Source organism: Anthonomus grandis, chromosome 17 (assembly GCF_022605725.1).
Source record: "Anthonomus grandis grandis chromosome 17, icAntGran1.3, whole genome shotgun sequence".
NCBI lineage: Eukaryota > Metazoa > Arthropoda > Insecta > Coleoptera > Curculionidae > Anthonomus > Anthonomus grandis.
Window position 1 is genome coordinate 13,012,194 of NC_065562.1, and position 21,053 is coordinate 13,033,246.

At 34.0% G+C, this 21,053-nt stretch overlaps 2 protein-coding genes and 1 long non-coding RNA gene across 5 annotated transcripts in view; 2 read left to right on the forward strand and 1 right to left on the reverse strand.

Annotated features, from left to right (window-relative positions):
- Positions 1-21,053, forward strand: part of LOC126746146 (BTB/POZ domain-containing adapter for CUL3-mediated RhoA degradation protein 3) — a 413,055-nt gene that overhangs the window by 374,418 nt on the left and 17,584 nt on the right. The window contains exons 2-4 of one of the 2 annotated variants that reach the window (XM_050454273.1): positions 14,277-14,572; positions 20,509-20,714; positions 20,774-21,028. In XM_050454273.1, coding sequence (XP_050310230.1) covers positions 14,290-14,572; positions 20,509-20,714; positions 20,774-21,028 — 744 coding nt within the window. In that variant the 5' untranslated portion in view covers positions 14,277-14,289. Of the gene's footprint in view, positions 1-14,228; positions 14,573-20,508; positions 20,715-20,773; positions 21,029-21,053 lie in introns of those variants that run through there. The other variant, XM_050454274.1, reaches the window with a different exon arrangement.
- LOC126746148 (uncharacterized) lies at positions 537-11,722 on the forward strand. Of its 2 annotated transcripts, none has more exons than XM_050454276.1 (3): positions 537-669; positions 6,426-6,919; positions 10,859-11,722. In XM_050454276.1, exons 1-3 carry the CDS (start codon positions 627-629, stop codon positions 11,120-11,122), a joined length of 801 nt encoding a protein of 266 aa, XP_050310233.1. In that variant the 5' UTR covers positions 537-626; the 3' UTR covers positions 11,123-11,722. The 2 variants fall into 2 exon arrangements, with proteins under 2 accessions (XP_050310233.1, XP_050310234.1); XM_050454277.1 differs by lacking the exon at positions 537-669 and adding an exon at positions 1,466-1,617.
- Positions 15,570-17,816, reverse strand: LOC126746152 (uncharacterized). Its single transcript, XR_007663801.1, has 2 exons — positions 17,681-17,816; positions 15,570-16,504 (listed from the first exon to the last, which is right to left on the reverse strand). It is a non-coding gene; the product is annotated as an uncharacterized LOC126746152 (long non-coding RNA).

A 21,053-nucleotide genomic window follows, 5' to 3' on the forward strand; every position in this document is an offset into this window, starting at 1 on the left:
AGTATTTTTAAAAGCGCATTGGGTATATTTTTGGCAGTTGAGTAGTTGTTATTTTATAATGTTATAACGTATGAGTATATTATCTGCTGATTAAAAATATGTTTTTGCTTTATTTGTACATAGAAATACTTGAATAAAGACGTTATTTATTTATTTATTCATTAAAATAATTTTTGAGAATGCCCCAGAAATATTTTCAATTTTTGTCCTTTTCAAAAAAAAAAAAATTGTGCTAATAATTTTTTCAAATTTCACGGCAAACGTACAAATGTCATTTTAGTTCCTGTAACTAGTGGCGCCACCAGGTATTAAATGTACAATTTGAGGGGTTAGTATTGTACATATTGGAGTCCACTTATTATTAATTAATTTTTAGTTGTAATTTTAACAAATTATGTTTAATACAATATTAAAAGGTAAAATTGTATATTTTCGGTGCATAAGAAAAGTACTTTTTTTTCATAAAAATCCCATTTAAATGTTTAGTACAATTATTACGAATTTAGTACAATACGAAAACTGCTGTCGACATAAACCGAAAACATTCGGTTGCCTTGCCGCTTTCCGAACCGAACTAGTCTCTCTCCATCTCTCTCGTCCAGTTAGACCTTCTTTGTCTGTTCATCATGGCTGATATATCTAAAGAGGAACTTCGTCAAGAAATTGCCGGTAAGTGTTGTTTTTTTATACATTTAAAACCCCAGGGGTAGCATAAAATACAAAACTAACTTTCTAATTTTTTTCCACGTAATTTTTATTAAGGGCTTTTTGCGGGTTAACAGTTAAAATCCGGCACTTTACTCTTGTAATCCAAAAGGTCTTCGTATCATGGCCGAACGACGCTATGGCGATACGGGGAAATTAATGCGCACATATAAATTGAAATATCTCGAAAACTATCGCTCCCAGGGCAATTTCACCGAGACAAAATCGATGTAGAAAATTATTTTCGATTTATGTAGGACCTTGTCTCCCCCGGTTTCATTTTATTTCGCGATTTTTTGTCGAAAAATCGGTTCACGCCTTGCACTTTGTTGTGCGAGCTTGGCGTGGGTTGACGTTGGCGTTTTTTCGCATTTTCTTCATAACGCCGCACTGGTTATGCTTTATCATTATAAACAAACTTATTGTACAATGCAAAATCTACAAGTTTGTTCAATGTTATTTCGGCCATATATTCCGCATAAACGAGTTTTGTGAATTTGAAATTTGGCTTTGTCCGGGGAAAGCGAAGTCGATCCTTGTCTACTTGTCTCGTAAAGCATAAAGTCGTTTATTTGCTATCGAGATTCGCGCGCAATTTACCTGTTTATAAGTTTTGCAGAGTGTTGCGAACTGGGGATTAGTTATCTCTAGTCTTATATTTTTGTATGTGTTAGCATCAATAATAAATACCACTTGATCCTTGACAGATTCTGATAATGGAAAAAGTATTATACAGTGACAGTTTGTTCATTTCATTCCCTCATTTATTAATATAAATTTAAATTTCTTTGTTAAGAACCTCCTGACTGTGAGCTTAGTAGAAATTAAAAGGTTGGATAACATAACATACTTTCTTATCCAACACCTTTTACTGAACATAATCTCTTTCAAGTCTACCCAGACTCTCCCAAGGTACTTAACAGTTCAATCTCAAAATACAGTTTACAATAGTTCTACTTATTAGTTTATGATTGGTTGGTAATTTCCATATTAATCGGATTGTTAGTCTTAGATCCTTTGTTATATACACTTTGCTTGTATAAAGGGTAGGAATTTAAATGTTAGGGATGTATAAAAATGACTTTACAATAGGTATATGGATCTTGTCAAACCCGTTTTAATGTTTATAGTTCTCATTTTAATTACTCATAACTTGGAATAATGTTGGGATAACATTGACGCTAAACACAAACAAATTGCTATAGAGGGATATTAAATAAAATAAAAACTGGTTAAATGAACTCATTTAAAGCCATCAAGCTAGTAGACTTAATTTTAGAAATATTCAAGTTGGTAATAATTACTGTATAAAGAGTAAATCATGAACAAAACATATAAAATTCATTGATCAAAATATGAAATGGCTTGTGAACACTAAATATTTGGCCACCCAACTGAACAAACTAATATACACATTTTACTTTATAAGAACAGTCATAAGCAATAAATAACTCATTGTCTACAAATCACTAAAAATCTGATTTGGGGTGGTTTATTCATTTATTTATTCATTTATACTCCATTCAAAACAAATAAATACACAGTAAAACAATTAAAGACCAAGCAAATAACTATCATCTCAGTACAGCAAGTGATTGTTACCAACATTATGCACTACTTGTTTAAAACATAATATATTTGTAGCTATCTATCATAGCATCACAGTTCTGGATCACTTTGTTGCATTTGCTTAACAAGTTCTTACAAGGTGAATAACTTTGGGAGCATTAAACTCAATTTTATTAATTAAATGTAGATTGAAAAGACACCTCCAGATCTGGGCATTTCTTTTTTCTGGCATTCATCAATTGTACATAAATATATCCTAAAAAAAACTGTAAATCCAAGATCTGCACTGGTAAAAAAGTCACTTTTGTATGACAGCAAGAAAGTGTTCAATCATGTACCAAAATCTGAAAACACTGAATTCCTTAAAAACCTTTCGACACTTACCTTAAGATTTTCTCACAAAGTGATAAGGTAAGGCTCATTATAGTGTGGAATAATTCTACCAGGATGCACTTTAAAATTTGATTTTATTTTGCCTTTATTATGATGTTTGTCTATTAATGTAAGAATATGTTTGATATCAATGTTTGTATTTTTTAATTCTTTTTATTTAGATTATTACTTTGAATTGTTTTATTTAATTTTTGTGGTGTTTTATTTAATAGTTTCTGTACACTTGTATACCTCCCTCAATGCAATTTTTAATTTTTCAACTAATAAAGCACTTTTGAATTTGAATATTCTAAAAATCTTTAAAAAGGCGAGGCTCTATCTGATCTGTTATCTACAGAGATTACAACATAAGAACAAAGTATATAGATTTCAACATTGTTAGACTGTGATAAGAACATTATTAAAATAAACATTAATCATTTAAAATAAAAATTATTAAGAGCGTTGACAGCGCTTGCAAGGAATTTTACAAAAGACTTGATTCAGCTTTTGCTGCTTCAGCACCTTTAAAACAACGAAGACGACGGCGATTTCCAGTATGGTTTTCAAAACAAATTATTTCTAATATCCTTAAGAAGGAAAAAGCATATCATGATTATAGATCCTCTCCAACTGAATTTAATCTTTCCAGATACAACAGGCTTTGTCAGACAGTAAAATCTCAGGCCCGTGAGGCCTATAATTCACATTCAGAGAACATTGTCACTGATCCCTCATTGTTTTGGTCTTTTGTTAAAGCTAAGAATGGTCACTCTTCACTTCCGTCTATCATGTGTGATGCCAATGATAATTCTTTTCAAGAAACAGAAAATATTGTGCCAGCTTTTGCCAAACTTTTTCAGAATGCCTCTAAAGATCCAATCAACCTCGCAGAAACCTATCCTCCTTCTAATTCCTCAGACCTCATTGACATTCTTCCATCAATTACCACTGAGGAAATTATTGCTGCTAGTGTAGTAGTATAGGTGTTTTTTACTTTAGTATTAATTTTTTAAGTAGGTTTAGATTATGAAAGTTGTTTATGTAAATATTATTGCTTTGTAAAATTTACAGCTAATGGGGTTTTCCCGTATTATGAATAAATAAATAAATAAATAGTGAGAGGCTAAAAAACAAGTTGACAGCCGGTCCAGATGGTGTTCCAAGTTTTGTGGCTAAAGACTGCATGTTTGTCCTTTGTCAGCCTTTATGTCATATTTTTAACCTTATTTTGAAAACTGGCAAATTTCCAGGCATGTGGAAATGTGCTAAAGTAATACCAATTCACAAAAAAGACGATATAAACAGAATCGACAACTACCAACCTATCTCCATACTTTGCAATTTTTCCAAAACTATTGAAACTATTGTTTATAACAGAATTCTTCCCCAAGTTCAATCACTACTCTCTATAGATCAGCACGGTTTTATTCCTAAAAGGTCGTGCATCACTAACCTCTGTAATGTGACTCATTTTTTTTCTTCAGCCCTCGATAGAATAAGTCAGGTTGATGTGGTGTATACTGATTTCAGTAAGGCTTTCGATCAGATAAATCATACAATTCTGCTGGAAAAATTGAACAAGCAATTCAACTTCTCAGAAAGGCTAATTTCGTTGCTTTCGTCATACCTTATTGACCGTCTACAGTTTGTTGAGGTGGAAGGTTGCAGATCTAATACCTTTGTTTCAACTTCTGGAGTCCCACAGGGATCCAATCTCGGCCCACTTCTTTTTATCTTTTATATTAATGATCTTATAGAATTGATTTCCTGCCTTAGACTAGCTTATGCTGATGATCTGAAAATATTCTGGTGTATCAACAGTATCTTGGACTGCTTGTTCTTACAGAGTAACTTGGACCTATTTAGGGGGTGGTGCAGTCGAAATCAGTTATGTCTTAACATCTCGAAATGAAGAAAGAAAGAAAGAAAGAAAATGTGCTATATTACGTAAGACAACAAAATCTTGTGTACAAGCATCCTAAAAACTAAAAAATTCCAAATTCACTTTAAATTTCAAACAAACATAACATCTAAAACATTTTACCATAAAATTTACACACATAATTAATTATAACAAAACAGATTGAAAAAATAAAAATAAAGCATCTTTTTGATAAATTTGATTAAAAAATAAGTAAAGCTGTCAATAAAACAGAATTTAGAGGAAGTAAATTGAAATATTTAATAGGAAACAAACTAAAACACTAAAATGACGTCAGAGCACAGGTCAAAAGGTATCATTAAAAAAATCGTCAAGGCTATAATATGCCCTGGATAATAAAAGTGATTTTAATTTCTTTTTGAATTTCTTAACTTCTAAAATTTGTCTGATACATAGAGGAACATGGTTGTAAATTTTTTTGCTAAGGTATATAAGTGAGTTCTTGGTGAGGGAGGATGTAGGGATTGGTAAGGGAAAATCGTTAACCTGGTGAGTCATATGACCAGAAATGTTGTGTGATCTCCTTTCACCGAACCAAGGATCCTGTTTTGTTTAATTACAATATAGACAACCAAATCCTCTGTAGAAGTACTTCTATTAAAGATCTAGGGGTTGTATTCGATGATAGGCTCACATTTGTGCCACATATTGAACAGACAGTGACCGCCTTGTTGAAACTTCTGGGTTTTGTCATTCGAAATAGCCGACTCTTTAACAACTCAAACTCAATAAAACTATTGTACTTTTCCTTTGTTAGATCAAGACTGGAATACAGTTCCTTGGTGTGGTGTCCTTTCTATGAATGCCATGTTGGCTACATCGAGAGAGTTCAGAGAAGGGTTTCAAAGTTTCTTATGTTTCGTGTGGATGGAATATATCCTGTTAGGGGACATGATCATGATCTGATGTTAGGTAGATTTAATCTGCAATCTCTGGCCATGAGAACAATTCATTTTGTAACATTCTTATGGAAGTTGGTCAATAATCAAATAAATTCTCCTCCTCTCTTGAACGATATTCTATTTCATGTACCACGATTTGCTTCTAGAGCAAATATCACTTTTGCTTTAGATTGCGCCAGAACTAACATTAGGTTTCAGGATCCTGTATATCAAATGTGCAGAACTTTTAATTCAGTATCATCAACCTGTGACATATTTGTATGCTCCATAAAGGATCTAGTTTTGACTCTGTAGTAAGTAACTCTAGTAATTTAATACTTGTTTACACTTTCAAAACATTAATTGTAGATTTTCCTGTAACTGGGCTTTGCCTGTTGGAAATAAACTGCTAAATAAATAAATAAATAAATAAATAAATTATACATCACAACAATCTTTTCATATCTCTCATGACTGCATCAGACCAAATGTAGGTCATTCTTATAATATGAGATCAAGATCTAGAGGAAATTTAAGCATTCCAACTAATTAGCATCCTTTGAAAAAAGTTAAGGTAAGAATAATCCACTTGAGTTAGGTGGGCATCTAAGAACAGTTTTCCCAAAGACCATCCAGAACATTAAAATCACCAAAAACAATAAAATCAGAATTTGAAAATTGTTGCCTGAGAATAACTGACTGACACTGCTCCTCATAAGAATCCATATTGGACCCATAGGTGGGATATACACCATTCCAATTACAAAACTACTCCCGCCCACATTACAAGCTACAAACAATTGCTCAACTGAATCATACTGTAATCTAATTTTTTTGGCATTTATAAAGTCTCTTATGTAAATTAATACACCTCCACCTCTGCGTTATCAGTATTAACTTAAGGGTTACACTATAAGCTGCTGAACACTATTTGAATAAATATTTATTTCCAGCCATCCTTAAGGGTGCCGATTTGGCCGCAACCTCGGCCAAAAAGGTACGCCAAGAGTTGGAAGAGAAACTCGACGTGAAACTACAATCCCGCAAGAAGGAAATCGACGATTTGGTAATGGAGTTCGTCAGCTCCAAGAAGGACTCCGGCAGCGCCAAGAAGAAGGGCAAGAAGGCCGACAGCGACGAGGAAGAGGGAGGTGAAGAGGACGAGGAGGAGGAGGAGGAAGAAGAAGAGGAGGAGGAGGACGAGGACTCCGAATCCGACAAGAAGAAGAAACGCGGTTCTACGGCCAAAAAACCGCCTCCGAAGAAGGCCAAGAAGGGGTCGGACGATGAGTCCGGAAGCGAGGCGAGCGACGGCGAGTCCGAAGAGGAGTATTCGCCGAAAAAGTCGACGCCCGCTAAGGCCCGCAAGTTTCCCCCCAAGAAGAAGAAGGGCTCCGAGTCCGATTCTGATGAGGACTGGGGAAAGAAGAAGGGCGGAAAGAAAGGAGTAAGTTTATTTTCATGTTTCTATTTATTTATTGATGAAGAAAGTATATTGACAGTAACATTATGCAATCATATGCATGTGTTGTAATAAATGGCACACTAAAATATTTAAAAAAAAAAAACAAGTTTTTTATTATACAGGGTGTCACTAAAAGGTTTGTACAAAATCCTAGGACATATTCCTGAGGTAAAAATAAGCCGTTTAAAACAACTTACCTTAGTCCAAAGTTCCTTCATTTATATTCGAATAAGCCTAGCTGCAAACCATAGGCAAAGTTGTTTGAGTTCACCCTCTCTCGGACAATGATGTCAAATCGACTTTCCAATTTTTCATTAAATATACACGGTGACTCATTAACAATGGGCAATCTCTGAACTGGAGATACTACACACGAAAATATGGCGATTGAGCTTAACATGTCTTATATAAATGTTGCAGGTTAACGAGATACAGGGTGTATACACAATAATCTTGTGATTTTAAGCAGTATCGTCTTGAAAATTGGCGAAATTATGTGTTTTTACATGAAAATCACGAATTTTGTGGTGAATTTAGCATTATTTATACAGGGCATTAGTTACACCCTGTTACTCAGGTAAATTACAACATATCTTTTTTGCCTAATCAGTTATGGCTAAAAGGACTAGAAAATCTAAAAGGCAGTTCAATTTTGAAATAAAAAGGCCCTATTGTTTATTTCATGTAACTCTATCAGTTTTTAAGTTATTTGCATTTTAAACCTTCAGCGTAAAAAATCTTAAGCCTTCTTAAGATATCCAATCGCTTAGAAATAAAACCAGTGAACTGTACCTTTTTATTGATAAATGTAAATACCTAAACCTCCTATTAATAACTGAGCACTGGCTTAAAGAGGACGAGTTAATCAGTATTCCTGGCTACACCAGAGTCTTATTTTTGCAGAGAATGAAAGTTTTTTTAACTGTAAATTGTTTTCAACCTGTGTTAATGCATGATTATCTGTTAGGAGAAAAAATCTTTGTATTTGTGTGTCATCTCCTAAAATTTGTTAAATATTTATGTCATATGTATATACCGATCCCCTAACTCAGATTTTGACGTGTTTTTAAGTGTAAACTAGAAACACTGCTATCAATATTTCCAACATCTTCGACGATGATACTAGCGGGTGATTTAAACATAAATTTTTATGGCTCGGATGTAGCCACAACCAGAAGACTGACTAATTTATTTAATACTTTTAATCTAGTAATGCATTTTAAAAGTCCGACCCGTGTAACTCAGTTTTCGTCTACATTAATAGATTATGTATGTTCATGTAATAATGCTTCTTGGGAAGATGATTTGATGTCTACAGATCCTATAAGGAAATTTCACACTAACTTAATACAGTTTTTTAACCAGGCGTTTCCTGTTAGAAAAATTCAAATAAGAAATAAAAAACCATGGTTTACAAAAGGATTAAATTCGTTCTGTAAAAACCTTAAAATTCTTTACTACATCAGGAAATTTACTGATAACCACTACTTTCATACTTATTTAATAATTATTGTTCTATTATAGAAACTGTCTAACAAATGCATGTAACAAGCAAAAGGAGAGTTGGTCAATAATAAACGATATTCGTAACAAAAAACAATTTTCCTCAAGCATTAATGAAAGTGAATTATCTTTGAACTTATTAAATGAATTCTATTGCCCTGTAGCTGAAAATCTTACTAAAAATATAACCCAACCTTCTGATCCTCTTAGCCTTCTGTCAAATTTTACAAGAGTTAAAAATTCATTTTTCTTCATTCCCACCGACTTGACAGAACTAAAACAAGCCATATTGGCCATTAAAAATAAACGCAGCTCACGGGATGATGGTCTATCCATAAAAATGTTTACAGGTTTGTCTGACCACATTTTGAATATCTTAGTACAAGCAATTAATATTTCTTGGGAGTCTGGTATTTTTTCCACATTTTTAAAATTGGCTAAGATTATTGCTTTTCACAAAGGTGGATGCTTGGAGGATCCTTTCAACTATAGACCTATCTCTTTACTTTCCAATTTATCCAAAATTATGGAAACGCTAGTTAAAATTAGGGTGATTTCTTTTCTTAATTCAAACAATATTCTAAGTCCTCTTCAATTTGGGTTCCGAGAGCTGCTCTGTACAAACGACGCCATTTTTCAGTTTTTGGAGGGATTATATTCAGGTATTAATAGTGCTGAAGTGAATGGAGCGGCTTTCTGTGACCCTTCAAAAGCTTTTGACTGCGTGAATCATCACATTTTGATGCAAAAAAAAAACACCACTATGGCTTTAGAGTGGAGTCCCATTCTTGGTTTGAGTCGTATTTGACTGGCCGTAGCCAGAAGGTTTTGATTGGATCTTCTACATCTAAGATATCAGAAAATAATTGGGGTGTTCCTCAGGGGTCAGTTTTGGGCCCCATACTATTTTTACTTTTTATAAATGATATTACATCACTTGATACAATTGGGAAGTTCACTTTATTCGCAGACGACACCACAATTTTATGACATTGCTCTGACCAACTAAGCCTTAAAGAAGCTAATCTCACGGATCTTCAAAAGCTTAAGTCCTGGTGTGATTCCAACCTTCTATTGCTAAACTTCTCCAAAACAAATATTTTGTCGTTCAAGTGTCAGGTGGGGCTCCCCACTCTTCATAATATTTCTGTTGCATCTCGGCCTGAGACTAAATTCTTGGGAGTGGATGGTTGATACTGAATTGAGTTTTAAATCTCATATTATAAATCTTTCAAAGAAGGTGTCATCCGGATGTTTGGCTGTTAGAATTACAGCCATTGAGTTAGGATGTGTAATGGTAAAATCAGTGTAATATGCCTTAATAGAGTCAAGGTTAAGATATGGTCTTTGTTTTTGGGGGTTCTCTAGTCAGGGCCTCATGGAGTCACTTTTGGTGTTACAGAAAAGAGCTATACGATACATTTGCGGCGCAGCCAGTAGGGAACACTGTAAGCCCTTGTTTAAAAACCAAGGCATTTTAACTTTATATGGATTAATTGTTCTCGAAACTGCGACAATGATCTATAAATATCGACTAAGGTTTTAGCCTAACAATGTCACTCATATGCCTAGAAATGCCTCAAAACTACAGTTAACCCTACCTCGTTCAACATTGGTAAAAAGGTCAATTGTTTACGAAAGCATTAAGATCTACAATCATCTACCAAATAACTTGTCGGCCGTTCCTTCCCTAAAAATGTTTAGAAATAAAGTTAGAAGATTGCTGGCTGGTAGACCCTATTATAGTTTAAATGAATTTTATTGTGATAGTTTTTAATGTTCTTACTATTCTTTATTTTAAGTTTTAGTAAGTTCTATTTGCAATTGTCTAATAATATGTTATGTGCACTGTTTATATACTTATATTTATGATTCTTATATTATATTTTACCCCATTATATTTTAATTTCATGTTTTGTTTTTTATCTAGGTATTTATATCTAATATGTGTGTTAAGTCTACTTTTATAGTTTGAAAGTGTACTACTTCTGCAAAATTAAGGTGTTGAACTAGGATAATTTATATTAGCTTTGTCAAGAAGATACATCTTATTAATTTTTAAGTGTTATTACCATATCCTATGATAACAAAGCTTTTTTTGACTTTGACTATGAAATGTGAGACTTTTCTAGGTAAAACTCATTACACATCTACTCTGTTATAGAGTCAAACTAATTAAAGTAACACTAACTGATAATATGTTGCACTATCCTGATAAAAAATAAAACCGCCATCTCTCTGTAAATACTTGAAATATAATCATGACACTTTTCTGGAAAACAGTGTGACCTATTGCAATGCTTAACACATGTATTGCTAAATAATAGCGATATATTTTAACATTATAAACCCTGTCATAAAACCTTAATATTAGAAAGTGATGACACATTAATTGACGGAAAAATATGTAATTTTCAGGGTGGCGGTGCTGCCAGAAAGGGTAACGGATACACCAAACCCCTGCAACTCTCCCCCGAGTTGTCCGCGTTGGTCGGTGCCGAATCCATGGCCCGCCACGAGGTCGTCAAGAAGATTTGGTCGATAATCAAGGAGAAGAACCTGTACGACCCGAAGAACAAACAGTTCGCCATCTGCGACGACGCCCTGATGAAGGTCATCGGCACGAAACGTTTCCGAACGTTCGGTATGATGAAATACCTAAAGAATCACTTTATCAGTTAAGCGTTTTGTTCCTCCTTATCGACTTTTTTGTTTGACAAGTAGATTTAAGGTAACCAATTCGACTTTTCGAGGGTTAACTTCGCAAGTTGAATTTGTTTTATTACAGTTCTTTAATAAAAGTTTCGACGGGTTATTTTTTTTTCGGCTGTAGACACGTTCCACTTCTCCCCGTAGAGCAGAATTCGATGTTAGTTATTTCATCTCTCGTATAAGTGTTTGTCGAAGTCGGATGTTTTTTTAACAAAATTTCGCGCAGGTTCAATCCAGCTTTGACACAAAAGGTTGTTTAATTTCAAAAGTAGACTCGCCATTTTTCGGAACAAAAAATTCCTAAAGGACTATTTTGAACAGCCCCAAATAATCGTACGTAAGTGTAGTAGACTTGATGTGAACTGATTACTGATAATATCCTTATTTAGGTTAATTTTTTTTTAATAGTTGTAGTTCTGTGTTCTAATTGATTAGGTACACACCCGTTTTCGATTTAAATTAATGTGACGCACCGGCTATTAAGGTCCGAGGCAAATTTCGAAGTGATTTTAATTTGTACTTGTATGTTTTTTTGTCACATACTTTTGGAAATAAATGGTTCTAAGATAATTACAGTCTTTTTGTTGTATTTACAACGTATAAGGCGCTAACGATTATATGCAAAGGAATCAATATTATTATCGTTAATATTTATATGAAATTAAGAAATTTAGGGTTGTTGCCATTTAACAACATATTTCTAATATGTATATAACTTAAGCTAAAGATCTTAGGAGTTCCGTTCAACAGTCAATTTCGCCATTTTGCCGTTGATACAATGGCGATCAAATAACAAACATAATCGAATTCCGGAAGAACATGTTGATCCCATTTTAAACGTTGGTCAACAATAATTCCTAGATATTTAATGTTATCAAGTTAAGGTAAGTGACCACCAAGGCAGTTTTCGAAACCATTAAAAGAGTATCACCGGTAACCACTAATTGGCATGTATGACATTTGAAGTGTCATTATCGTATTTCCCTACCGACGTCCCCTGCTATCTAACGGACGATAGGCATAGCCATGAACCACGAACTTAATAAATATACCTGGACTGCTAAGGCATATGGCCACAATACGCAAAAATGACCGCTGCCTGGTGGCCGCCCTTTTTATAGTGGTTGTGTCCTTTTGATGTTGGTCACTCTGAACATTTTCAGTGTTGCCAACAAAAAATATACTAAATAATTAATGAATGAAGTTTACGACGCTGACATTTGAGGTCTGACCTGCCACCACGAACTTAAGCCATATTTTAGCGAGTAAGCGGTGAGATACGCGTCTTTAAGACATTTCATTAAGCTGAGTCGACTATGTCTATCGACGTTGTCGACTTTGTACGTTGCAATCCGCGAAATTAGTCGATCGACATGTCGATTTGTTTTCCATCGCTTGTCGGTAAACATGAAAGAGCAGTCGATCGACTTTAGTGTGTGGACGTGTTTTCGACAAAGTGTTAAAGTAGGAGTAGGTACTCAGTGACGTCTTGCCTTATTGACATCGTGGCGGTGTGTTTTCGTTGGAGAAATGGAATGGGAACAAGCTAAAGTCATAGCGAAAACATCTTGTCGAACTTGCATTGTCTTATTTATTTAATGTAACACGACGTTTCGGTTAGTAAGTATCTCCAACCGTTATCAAGTGTAAACTGACAGCAAACTACTATTCTATAGGCTTATATACTAGATGTGTGCAGCGATGTGGAAAGGAAAGTCATAGCCTTTATTGAGGCATACAAACTAAAAACAAATCTATGGGATTCTAAAACCAAAAACTATAAGAACAGGAACTTGAGGCACGATGCCCTTATGGAAATTATTTATTAATATTATTGATCGTAAAACACCAAGTGTAGAAAATATCAGTGCTGATGGCGCACAGGCATTAGAGGAACCATCTACAAAGAGGTCTAATCAATAAAGAGGTCAATCAGATGATAATGAGCTGTCCGTTTGGTCTTGTTTGGATAAAATGGTAAGTGGACGTAAAAACAATTCAAGAAGCAAAAGCTCCACAGCAAGGGCTTTATTAGAACTTCAAAGGTACGTCGAAGAAGATATAGTAGATAGAGATTATAATCCCTTGCTTTGGTGGCAAGAAAATGCGTATGCCTACCCCAATCTTAGCATACTGGTCAAAGAAAAATGTTGTGCTTTGGCGACATCAGTACCCTGCAGTTTTATATTCCAAAGCAGGCAATATTTTAAATGAGCGCCGTACGCAACTGTCATCAAAAAAAGTGCAATACTTATTATTCTTAAATGCAAATAATAAATTTATTAATAATAGTACAGATATCGCGGTGCCTTAAACCTAAAACAAAATGTATTATAATTTATTTCATTTTTAGGTTCTGTTAAAGGTATAATTTTTATGTTGATGTTTAAAATACCTCTATATTATGTATTTAGCAATTTCGAATTTAGTTTTTTTGTTGTATTTTTTTTACTTCATTATCTCAATTATTAGAATTAATACTTATTTTTTTGACCTTTTTTGTTTTTTTTTTGTAAGTTTTGTATCTGTGGTTTCTAATAAAAAATATTAATATTTTGTTTAATGGTTTCTTCTTTGTATTTAATCCACTTAAAATTTTTTTTGCAATGATGTATCTATTAGGATTAGGCATAAAGTAATAATTTATTTTACTTAAATATTTTTTTAATAATACCCACGTTCATACTATAATAAAATAATAAAAAGGTTCTAATAATAAATGCGTTCTTTTATACCGCAAAATCCAAAACGTTATTAATTTTTCATAACCGTTATTCCGTTTCCCCTTAAAGTAAGTATTAAATTAAATTTTATATCGTGTCAAAGTTATTGTAACGATCTCGGTTGGAACTGTTATTAAGTAACAGGTATTGTACCAGTCTGTACCATCACTAAGATAAGCAGCTTTCTTTATGGACGTACCAGCTGGAAAATCAGCACCGGTATTCAGCGCCGAAAGTAGGCTGCTTTCTATGTGTCTTGACCTTAAGGCAACCGAGTAAGGCGCTTACTCGCTAAAATATGACTTTTTATTGACATTTGACAACTTTGACATTGACAGATGACAAATCGAGTAATAAAAAGGTAAACAAACGTAAACGTCAGATGGAACCAAAATGATGAGATTGTCTCTTTAAATGATCCAAAGTCCCGATAAATTCCCAGTCGAGCCAAAACTTCAGGTAGAAATTCATAATAAACGATACAAAATTGCTCGTGAAAAACCCGCAGTTTATATGTCTGAGGCTCAACCGAACGGTATGTCGGGGAGGACGACCATAAGGGGCAACCCGTCCCAGTATGTAAAGCTGAATGTCGGAGGCTCCTTACATTACACCACAATTGGTACCCTCACTAAACATGATACCATGCTTAGAGCCATGTTCAGTGGCAGATTGGAGGTTCTTTCTGATTCCGATGGTAAGTCATACTTAATAATTAAACCACTCCTATAAGCAATTGAACAAATCAGTTTAATTTTAGCTGTAGTTTATCTTTATGAATAAAATTTATTGCCTTAATTTGTTTTTCTAAATCATCTTTTCAATTTATAATGGTTTACATCAGAAAAACAAACATCTAAGTTTACATTACCTATAGATATGAAAGACAGCTTTCTGCTTGTATATGTTTTTGGATACTCATAATTTAAATTAAGCCGCTGTTGGCATCAAAATACTTTATATTTAAAGTTTAAGGGGCTAACAGTGAGTATAACAGTGCTTTTTGTGATCTAACATCATTTGTCTTTTTATGGAAATAGAAGCTGTGCAAAATGCAATTTGTTGATATTCACAATCTTTACCCAACAGAACTCAGTGAATAGATGAATAAATAAATATAGAACATAACATGGAAAAAGGTTGGATTTAATATTTTCAAGAATGAGTATCAACAAGTTAACTAAATATGATGTACCACTTGCCTCAGTCTTATTGTAACATTTAGGCCCTCACATGGGGAGACTGAATAGAAACCTAGTAGCTTAGATACTTAGAGACTGGGCGACTACACTACTCAAGTTGTTTGTTCTCCTCACACAGGAATCAGGGTCAATACAATAGTCGGTTTGTTTATTTCTGGCTTTGCCTTTAAAGCGAAAATGTCAAGTTCTAGTAGAGAAGAAGAAGCAATTGTCCTCTATTATTATCATAGGCGATACAGAAAGAAATGTAGAAGAAAATTCTGGGTCCATCCGTACATTGAGAGAAATGTTAACTGCAGATTGTTTGTGGCTGCGAAAGAATTGCAAGAAACTGACTCAAAATTCTGTGCATGTTACAGAATGAAAAAGGAGACATACTTGGAACTTACAAGAATAATCACTCCTTTCATCACTTACAAGGACACCAACATGAGGGAATGCGTGAGTCCTGAAGAGGCTATTGATTACTTTAAGGTAAATATCAAGTTCACATTGCTTCTTAATATTCTTTATTAAGTTTTTTTTATGGAAAATGTGAAAATAGGTACACAGTAGAAATTATAATAGAATACAAGATATCATAATATTATATCCAGTTCACTGTCCTAAAGCTTCTCGAACAACGCTATAATAATCGTTTTTGGCAACATCTGTTTCGTTTGGCATTTCTTTTTGGGGTGATAAACTGTCAGAAACTTAATTATTGGTAGCAGTAGATATTGATGAATGTGGTGAAATCATAAGCGAGTAGGTTGGGGTCTGTTGATAGGTTTGTACACTCAGAGGTACATATGGAGCCGGACTGATGATATCATCAACAAGTTGCAAAACTCTACGCCTGAATGCCTTCATTTGAGTGTTCGTCATGGGTTCAATCTCAGGCAGGAGACTGAGTAAAAATGTTCATTTCCCATCTTCTGGTTTTTTGTCCCTTTCATTTGAGGTATCGCAAAGTCTTGTAGATAGCTTTCGAACGCCTTATCTCCGTCTGGAATTGTCCGTTTCTGAGCTTTTCGGGTTGTTATACATAGGTGAGACCTAGTAGAATCACTTGGTACTTCCTGAAAATGTCCAGTTTCTGTAATTTGTGATGAACTTTCGGGTAACTGGCTGGAAGGGGTGGGTGTTGCTGGCAGCTCTTCGGTTTGTGATTGATTCTGTACTAAAGAGTCCGAATTTTCTTCTTCAGCCGGTAAGCCATCTGCAGACGAATCTTGTTCCGGATCTAGTGTAGACAGTTGGCTGGGGTTTTGGGGGTAAATTTACAGCTGGTGTACATAACGTTTTGATGAAAGGAAGTGTAAACTGCATGACTTCTGCCAAGTAATATGGCTTTTTTTTTTTGGTGCCTGAACCACTGGGAGAGGGTTTCATATGCCGGACATAAACAGAGCAAAGATTCTTCCATTTCTCCTTGCACTCACACACTGCAAAAAAAAATCCTTATATAGAAATAAAAGAATGTAAAAATGATAGGTAATTAAATAATTATTATTATTAAGATCTTCACATTACAATATACGGGGTGTTAATTAAGTATGTACAGGGTGTTTCCTATAAAATTATATCCCCCCTTATTTAGGTCAATTTTAACGTACCCTGTAGGTGAAAAAAATATTTTTTCTAAAACTTCATTTTAAATCATTAAACTTTTCTGTTAAACACTTTTTTGAGAAACATCAAATAAAAAAGATAAAGGGAGGTCAATAATATAAAAAACACCCTGTACTTACTTAATTAACACCATGTATTATATATTGTGTAAAGTACGATTATGTCAATAATTTATTAACATGTTTGCGATTTGCAATCAGTCAAAGAGCGCTGCCTCCGACTGGCAACACTTAATATAATATGGCAAAATATGATAAAAGTTAAAATTATATTTTCTCTTTTGCAGGTACTTGGCAACAGGATACACTTTTGTATCACTTTCGTTGTACTTTACAAGAGGAGAGAGTACCGTTATTTACATCGTACGTGAAACTATTAAAGTAATTTGGAGAGCTTTGAAAGATTCTCATGTGGCTATACCAACTGTACAGAAATGGAAGACCATAGCTCAACGTTTCTATTCACTGTGGAATTTACCGAACTGTCTAGGTGCGGCACAGGATCAACTAATTTCAATTATAAAAGTTATCACTCTATAGCCCTATTGGCATGCAGTGATGCAGATGGGTTTTTCACTGTCATCGAAACCGGGTACGCTGGCAGAAACAGTGACGGCGGAATATTTCGTTCATCAGCTATATAACACTGTATTACAAATGGAAGACTAAATATACCTCAGCCTTCAACATTGCCAGATGATTTAAATGAGTACACTTTCCCTTACTACTTTGTTGGAGACGAAGCTTTTCCGTTGACTCCATATCTACTGCGACCATACCCTCAAAGAACTCTTGATAACGTTAAAAGAATTTTCAATTACAGATTGAGCAGAGGAAGAAAAAGCATAGAATGTGCTTTCGGCATGATGGTCCAAAAATTTCAGGTACTCGACAGGGCTATTCGCTGTGGTCGACGGCAAGAGTAATTGATATAATACAAGCCATTTGCATTCTTCATAATTTTGTTCGTTCAAGATATTGCGAGCTTACCTGTGAGATCTACTACTTTGCCGACTTCACTCCAAGCTTTGTCAGTGATATCTCTTCTTGTACGAATTTTATATTACTAATTTGCTCCATTTTTAATCGCTGCGCTTAAGATACTGTCGATACTAGTGATGCGAAGAGTCCGGATTAATCGTCCGTTCAATCCGAATATCAAATTATTCCGAATCAATCCGGATATCTAAATCGTCCAGATACACGCCGCCCGTCGTCCGTTAGCCCGACGATGAAATAATTATATGAGCTTGCAAGAGGCTCACGAAGTTCAACGTTCCACCGGCTAAGAGAATCCGAATTAAATCGTCCGGACAAATAACCCGGCAATCGGCAACAAAGCATTTTCGTATTGATATTTTGCATCGTTTAAAATACACTTGATTTATTACATACATAATTAGCTATTTTAGTTTTAACATCATGTAGAAATCCGTGAAAACGAAATGTTTTATGCACAATGCATACCTTATATTCGAAAAACAGCTATAAAAAACGTTTATCGGACATTGACACTGTCTGGATATTGAATTAATCCGGATTTTTACAACACTAGTCGATACTGAAGTAGCACGGCGACAAGCATGTTGGGTCGCGGATACTCGGATTACGTTCGTTTCCTAGTCGCCACGATTCGAGTAGCTCTGTGTGAGTGGCGCCATTGAAATACGCAAGCGGAGTTGTCTAGTCGCCCAGTCTCTAAGTATCTAAGCTACTACGGTTTCTTTGCAGTCTCCCCATGTGAGGAGGGCCTTAGTGTTTTACATTCGACTGAGAATCATATTATAATTTAATTTTTCTACGACTATGCAAAAGGCAAATTTCACCTCACACAAGGTATGGACTCGATAGAGCTGGAGGGATGCTTAATTGTGGATTTGTGCATATAGCTGTTCTATGAAAAGCCGTATGCATGCATCAATGAGAACTTATGAATTAACAATGAAACTTACCCTAAAAGAGAGTCAAGGAATGCATTACAAATAACAAATAGGTATCCTAGTTTCTTTACTTCTGATCTTATATTTAAGATTAAATGTAAGAATTGTCTTCCTAGGCAGGTAAATAAAACTGTAAATGCTACCCTAAGCCTAAGATCTGAATTTACCAAATAATGTTCTAACTAGTAAAGATTAAAGTTGTCCAAAATAGTGCATATTTTTAAAAAAGGTGAACAACACAATGCAAACAACTATTAATCAATTTCTTTGTTAAGCACCTTTAGCAAAAGCCTGAAAAAGGCAATAAAAGCTAGAAGAAATGATAGAGTTCATAGAAACCTTAAAATTTGACAAAAATTAGTAGTTTTCAAAAGAAAACCTGCAATTTGGAAGCAACAGTAGATCTATTAGATTACATAACTGTGTTTGTTGACCTGCAAAAATCCTTTGATACAGTGGACAATAATTTCTTATTAAAAAAATTTAAGAAACAGCAATTTTAAGGTCTATGTCATGAGCTCTTACCAATATACTTTACTAGAAAAAGACAGCAAACAGATGTTAATGGCAAGCTAAGTAAGGAAGCTAATGTAGATGTAGGAGTTACCCTAGGCTCAGTATAAATCCTATAATAAAAATAAATTACTCAGTTTAAAAAAAGGGAACCAATACAAATATCTTGAACTTATTATGACAGAAAATTTAACATGGAGTGTTCTTGTGGACAGCATAGAAAAAATTGCCCCAATGTTGGGTGCAATTATATGTTAAATTAAAACTCAAAATATGTTTTTTATAACGGGTTTATTGGACTATATCTAGGGTACCTAATCCCATGTTACGGAAATGCCAGTAAAAAGACTTAAATAAATTACAAAGGTTAGAAAAGAAAGCAGTAAAAACTTTATTTAATAAAAAACACTTTACACCTAGTAGAAGTCTGTACACAGATTCTCATTCTTAAAAATTATTAACAACAACTTAAATATTTTGAACAATCTAAACTAGTGTATATAATGCAGACAAATCTTATAGAAACAAATTCCACTCTTAAACAAAATAAGGACTGTCATGGGTATATTATAAGAACAAACTTAGAGCTAAGTATGTACAGACAAACAAAGGACAGGACTCTCCGACTTAACAGTGTATAAACAAATTTAATTTTATACCAAATACTGTGTTTGAAAAGACAAATGAAAAGGTTGTGTTAAAGCTTTTGTTATTATAGATTAAAAGTTGCTATCTGTTATATTTAAATAGTCTAAGGCCTCTGTGCCAGATTAATTGTAATCTGACTTCAGGTTATAAATAAATATTTATTTAAAAAAAATATAATTTTGCCAATCATATAATTTGACTGAAATGTCCTTAAACGTTCCAGACCTGTTCCTTCAATTTCAGAACAATTAAATAGTGGTAAAACTTTACTTAGGAAATGGTCCGTATTATCAAGGAAAGCACCAGATAAAACTAAGCCATTACATTAATAAAACTTTGATTTTTATTATAATTTAACATAAGAATAATGGTGTTTTAATCAATATGATAAAAACCTTATATAAATGACTATCCTGAGTATTATGAAACTTCTTTAACTCTGAGTAGTAGATAAATAAATAAATATTACATGTTTGACTATCTGCATGTCTTTATTTATTATTTGCCTCAAGATATTGGACTCCTTAAAATTACACAATATAGAGGCTTCATCTGCTAATAACCATTTTGTACATTTTAAGTGATATGACTCTTAAAATTACCTAATTTCTTGTATAAGTACCTTTTGACTAACAAACTTAAAATAAGATTTCTTTAGCTACTTTGCTGCTGTAACCATCACACAAGTGTTTTAATACCCAATTTCTTATCATATAGGTTGGATCCTTATTGATCGCTGTGGCAAACACTTTGGAACCATATTGAACTTCATGAGAGATGGAAATGTCTCCTTGCCAGAATCAAACAGAGAGATAGCAGAGCTACTTGCTGAAGCAAAATATTATTGCATTGAAGAGCTTGCTGAATCATGCAACAAGGCTTTGCAGAAAAAGGAGAGAGGAGAATATGAACCTCAATGCATGGTACTGTTATATAAGCCTTTTGTTAAATTGTTACATTATTTTGTTTTAAATCTCTCCAGGTGCCACTGATAACATCATCAAAGGAAGAAGAAACTCTTATAAGTTCGTATTCAACCAAACCAGCCATAAAACTGTTAATTAACAGGCATAACAATAAGTATTCATACACATCCACCTCTGATGATAATCTTTTAAAGAATATTGAATTATTTGACAAGCTGTCACTGTGGTACAGCAAGAGGGTGATGTTCTTGAAGGATGTTATCAGCACAGGAGAGATTTGCTGCTGGGTGTTTTATGGACATGGAAAAAAGGTAATTAAAGAAAAATGTAGTTTTT

What these genes read in the sequence shown, in the direction of transcription:
- LOC126746148 (XM_050454276.1), top strand. Translation starts at nt 627, where the DNA reads ATGGCTGATATATCTAAAGAGGAACTTCGTCAAGAAATTGCCG. An exon ending in ACTTCGTCAAGAAATTGCCG is followed by an intron (nt 670 to 6,425) that starts GTAAGTGTTGTT and finishes ATTTATTTCCAG; the next exon opens with CCATCCTTAAGGGTGCCGAT. An exon ending in AGAAGGGCGGAAAGAAAGGA is followed by an intron (nt 6,920 to 10,858) that starts GTAAGTTTATTT and finishes TGTAATTTTCAG; the next exon opens with GGTGGCGGTGCTGCCAGAAA.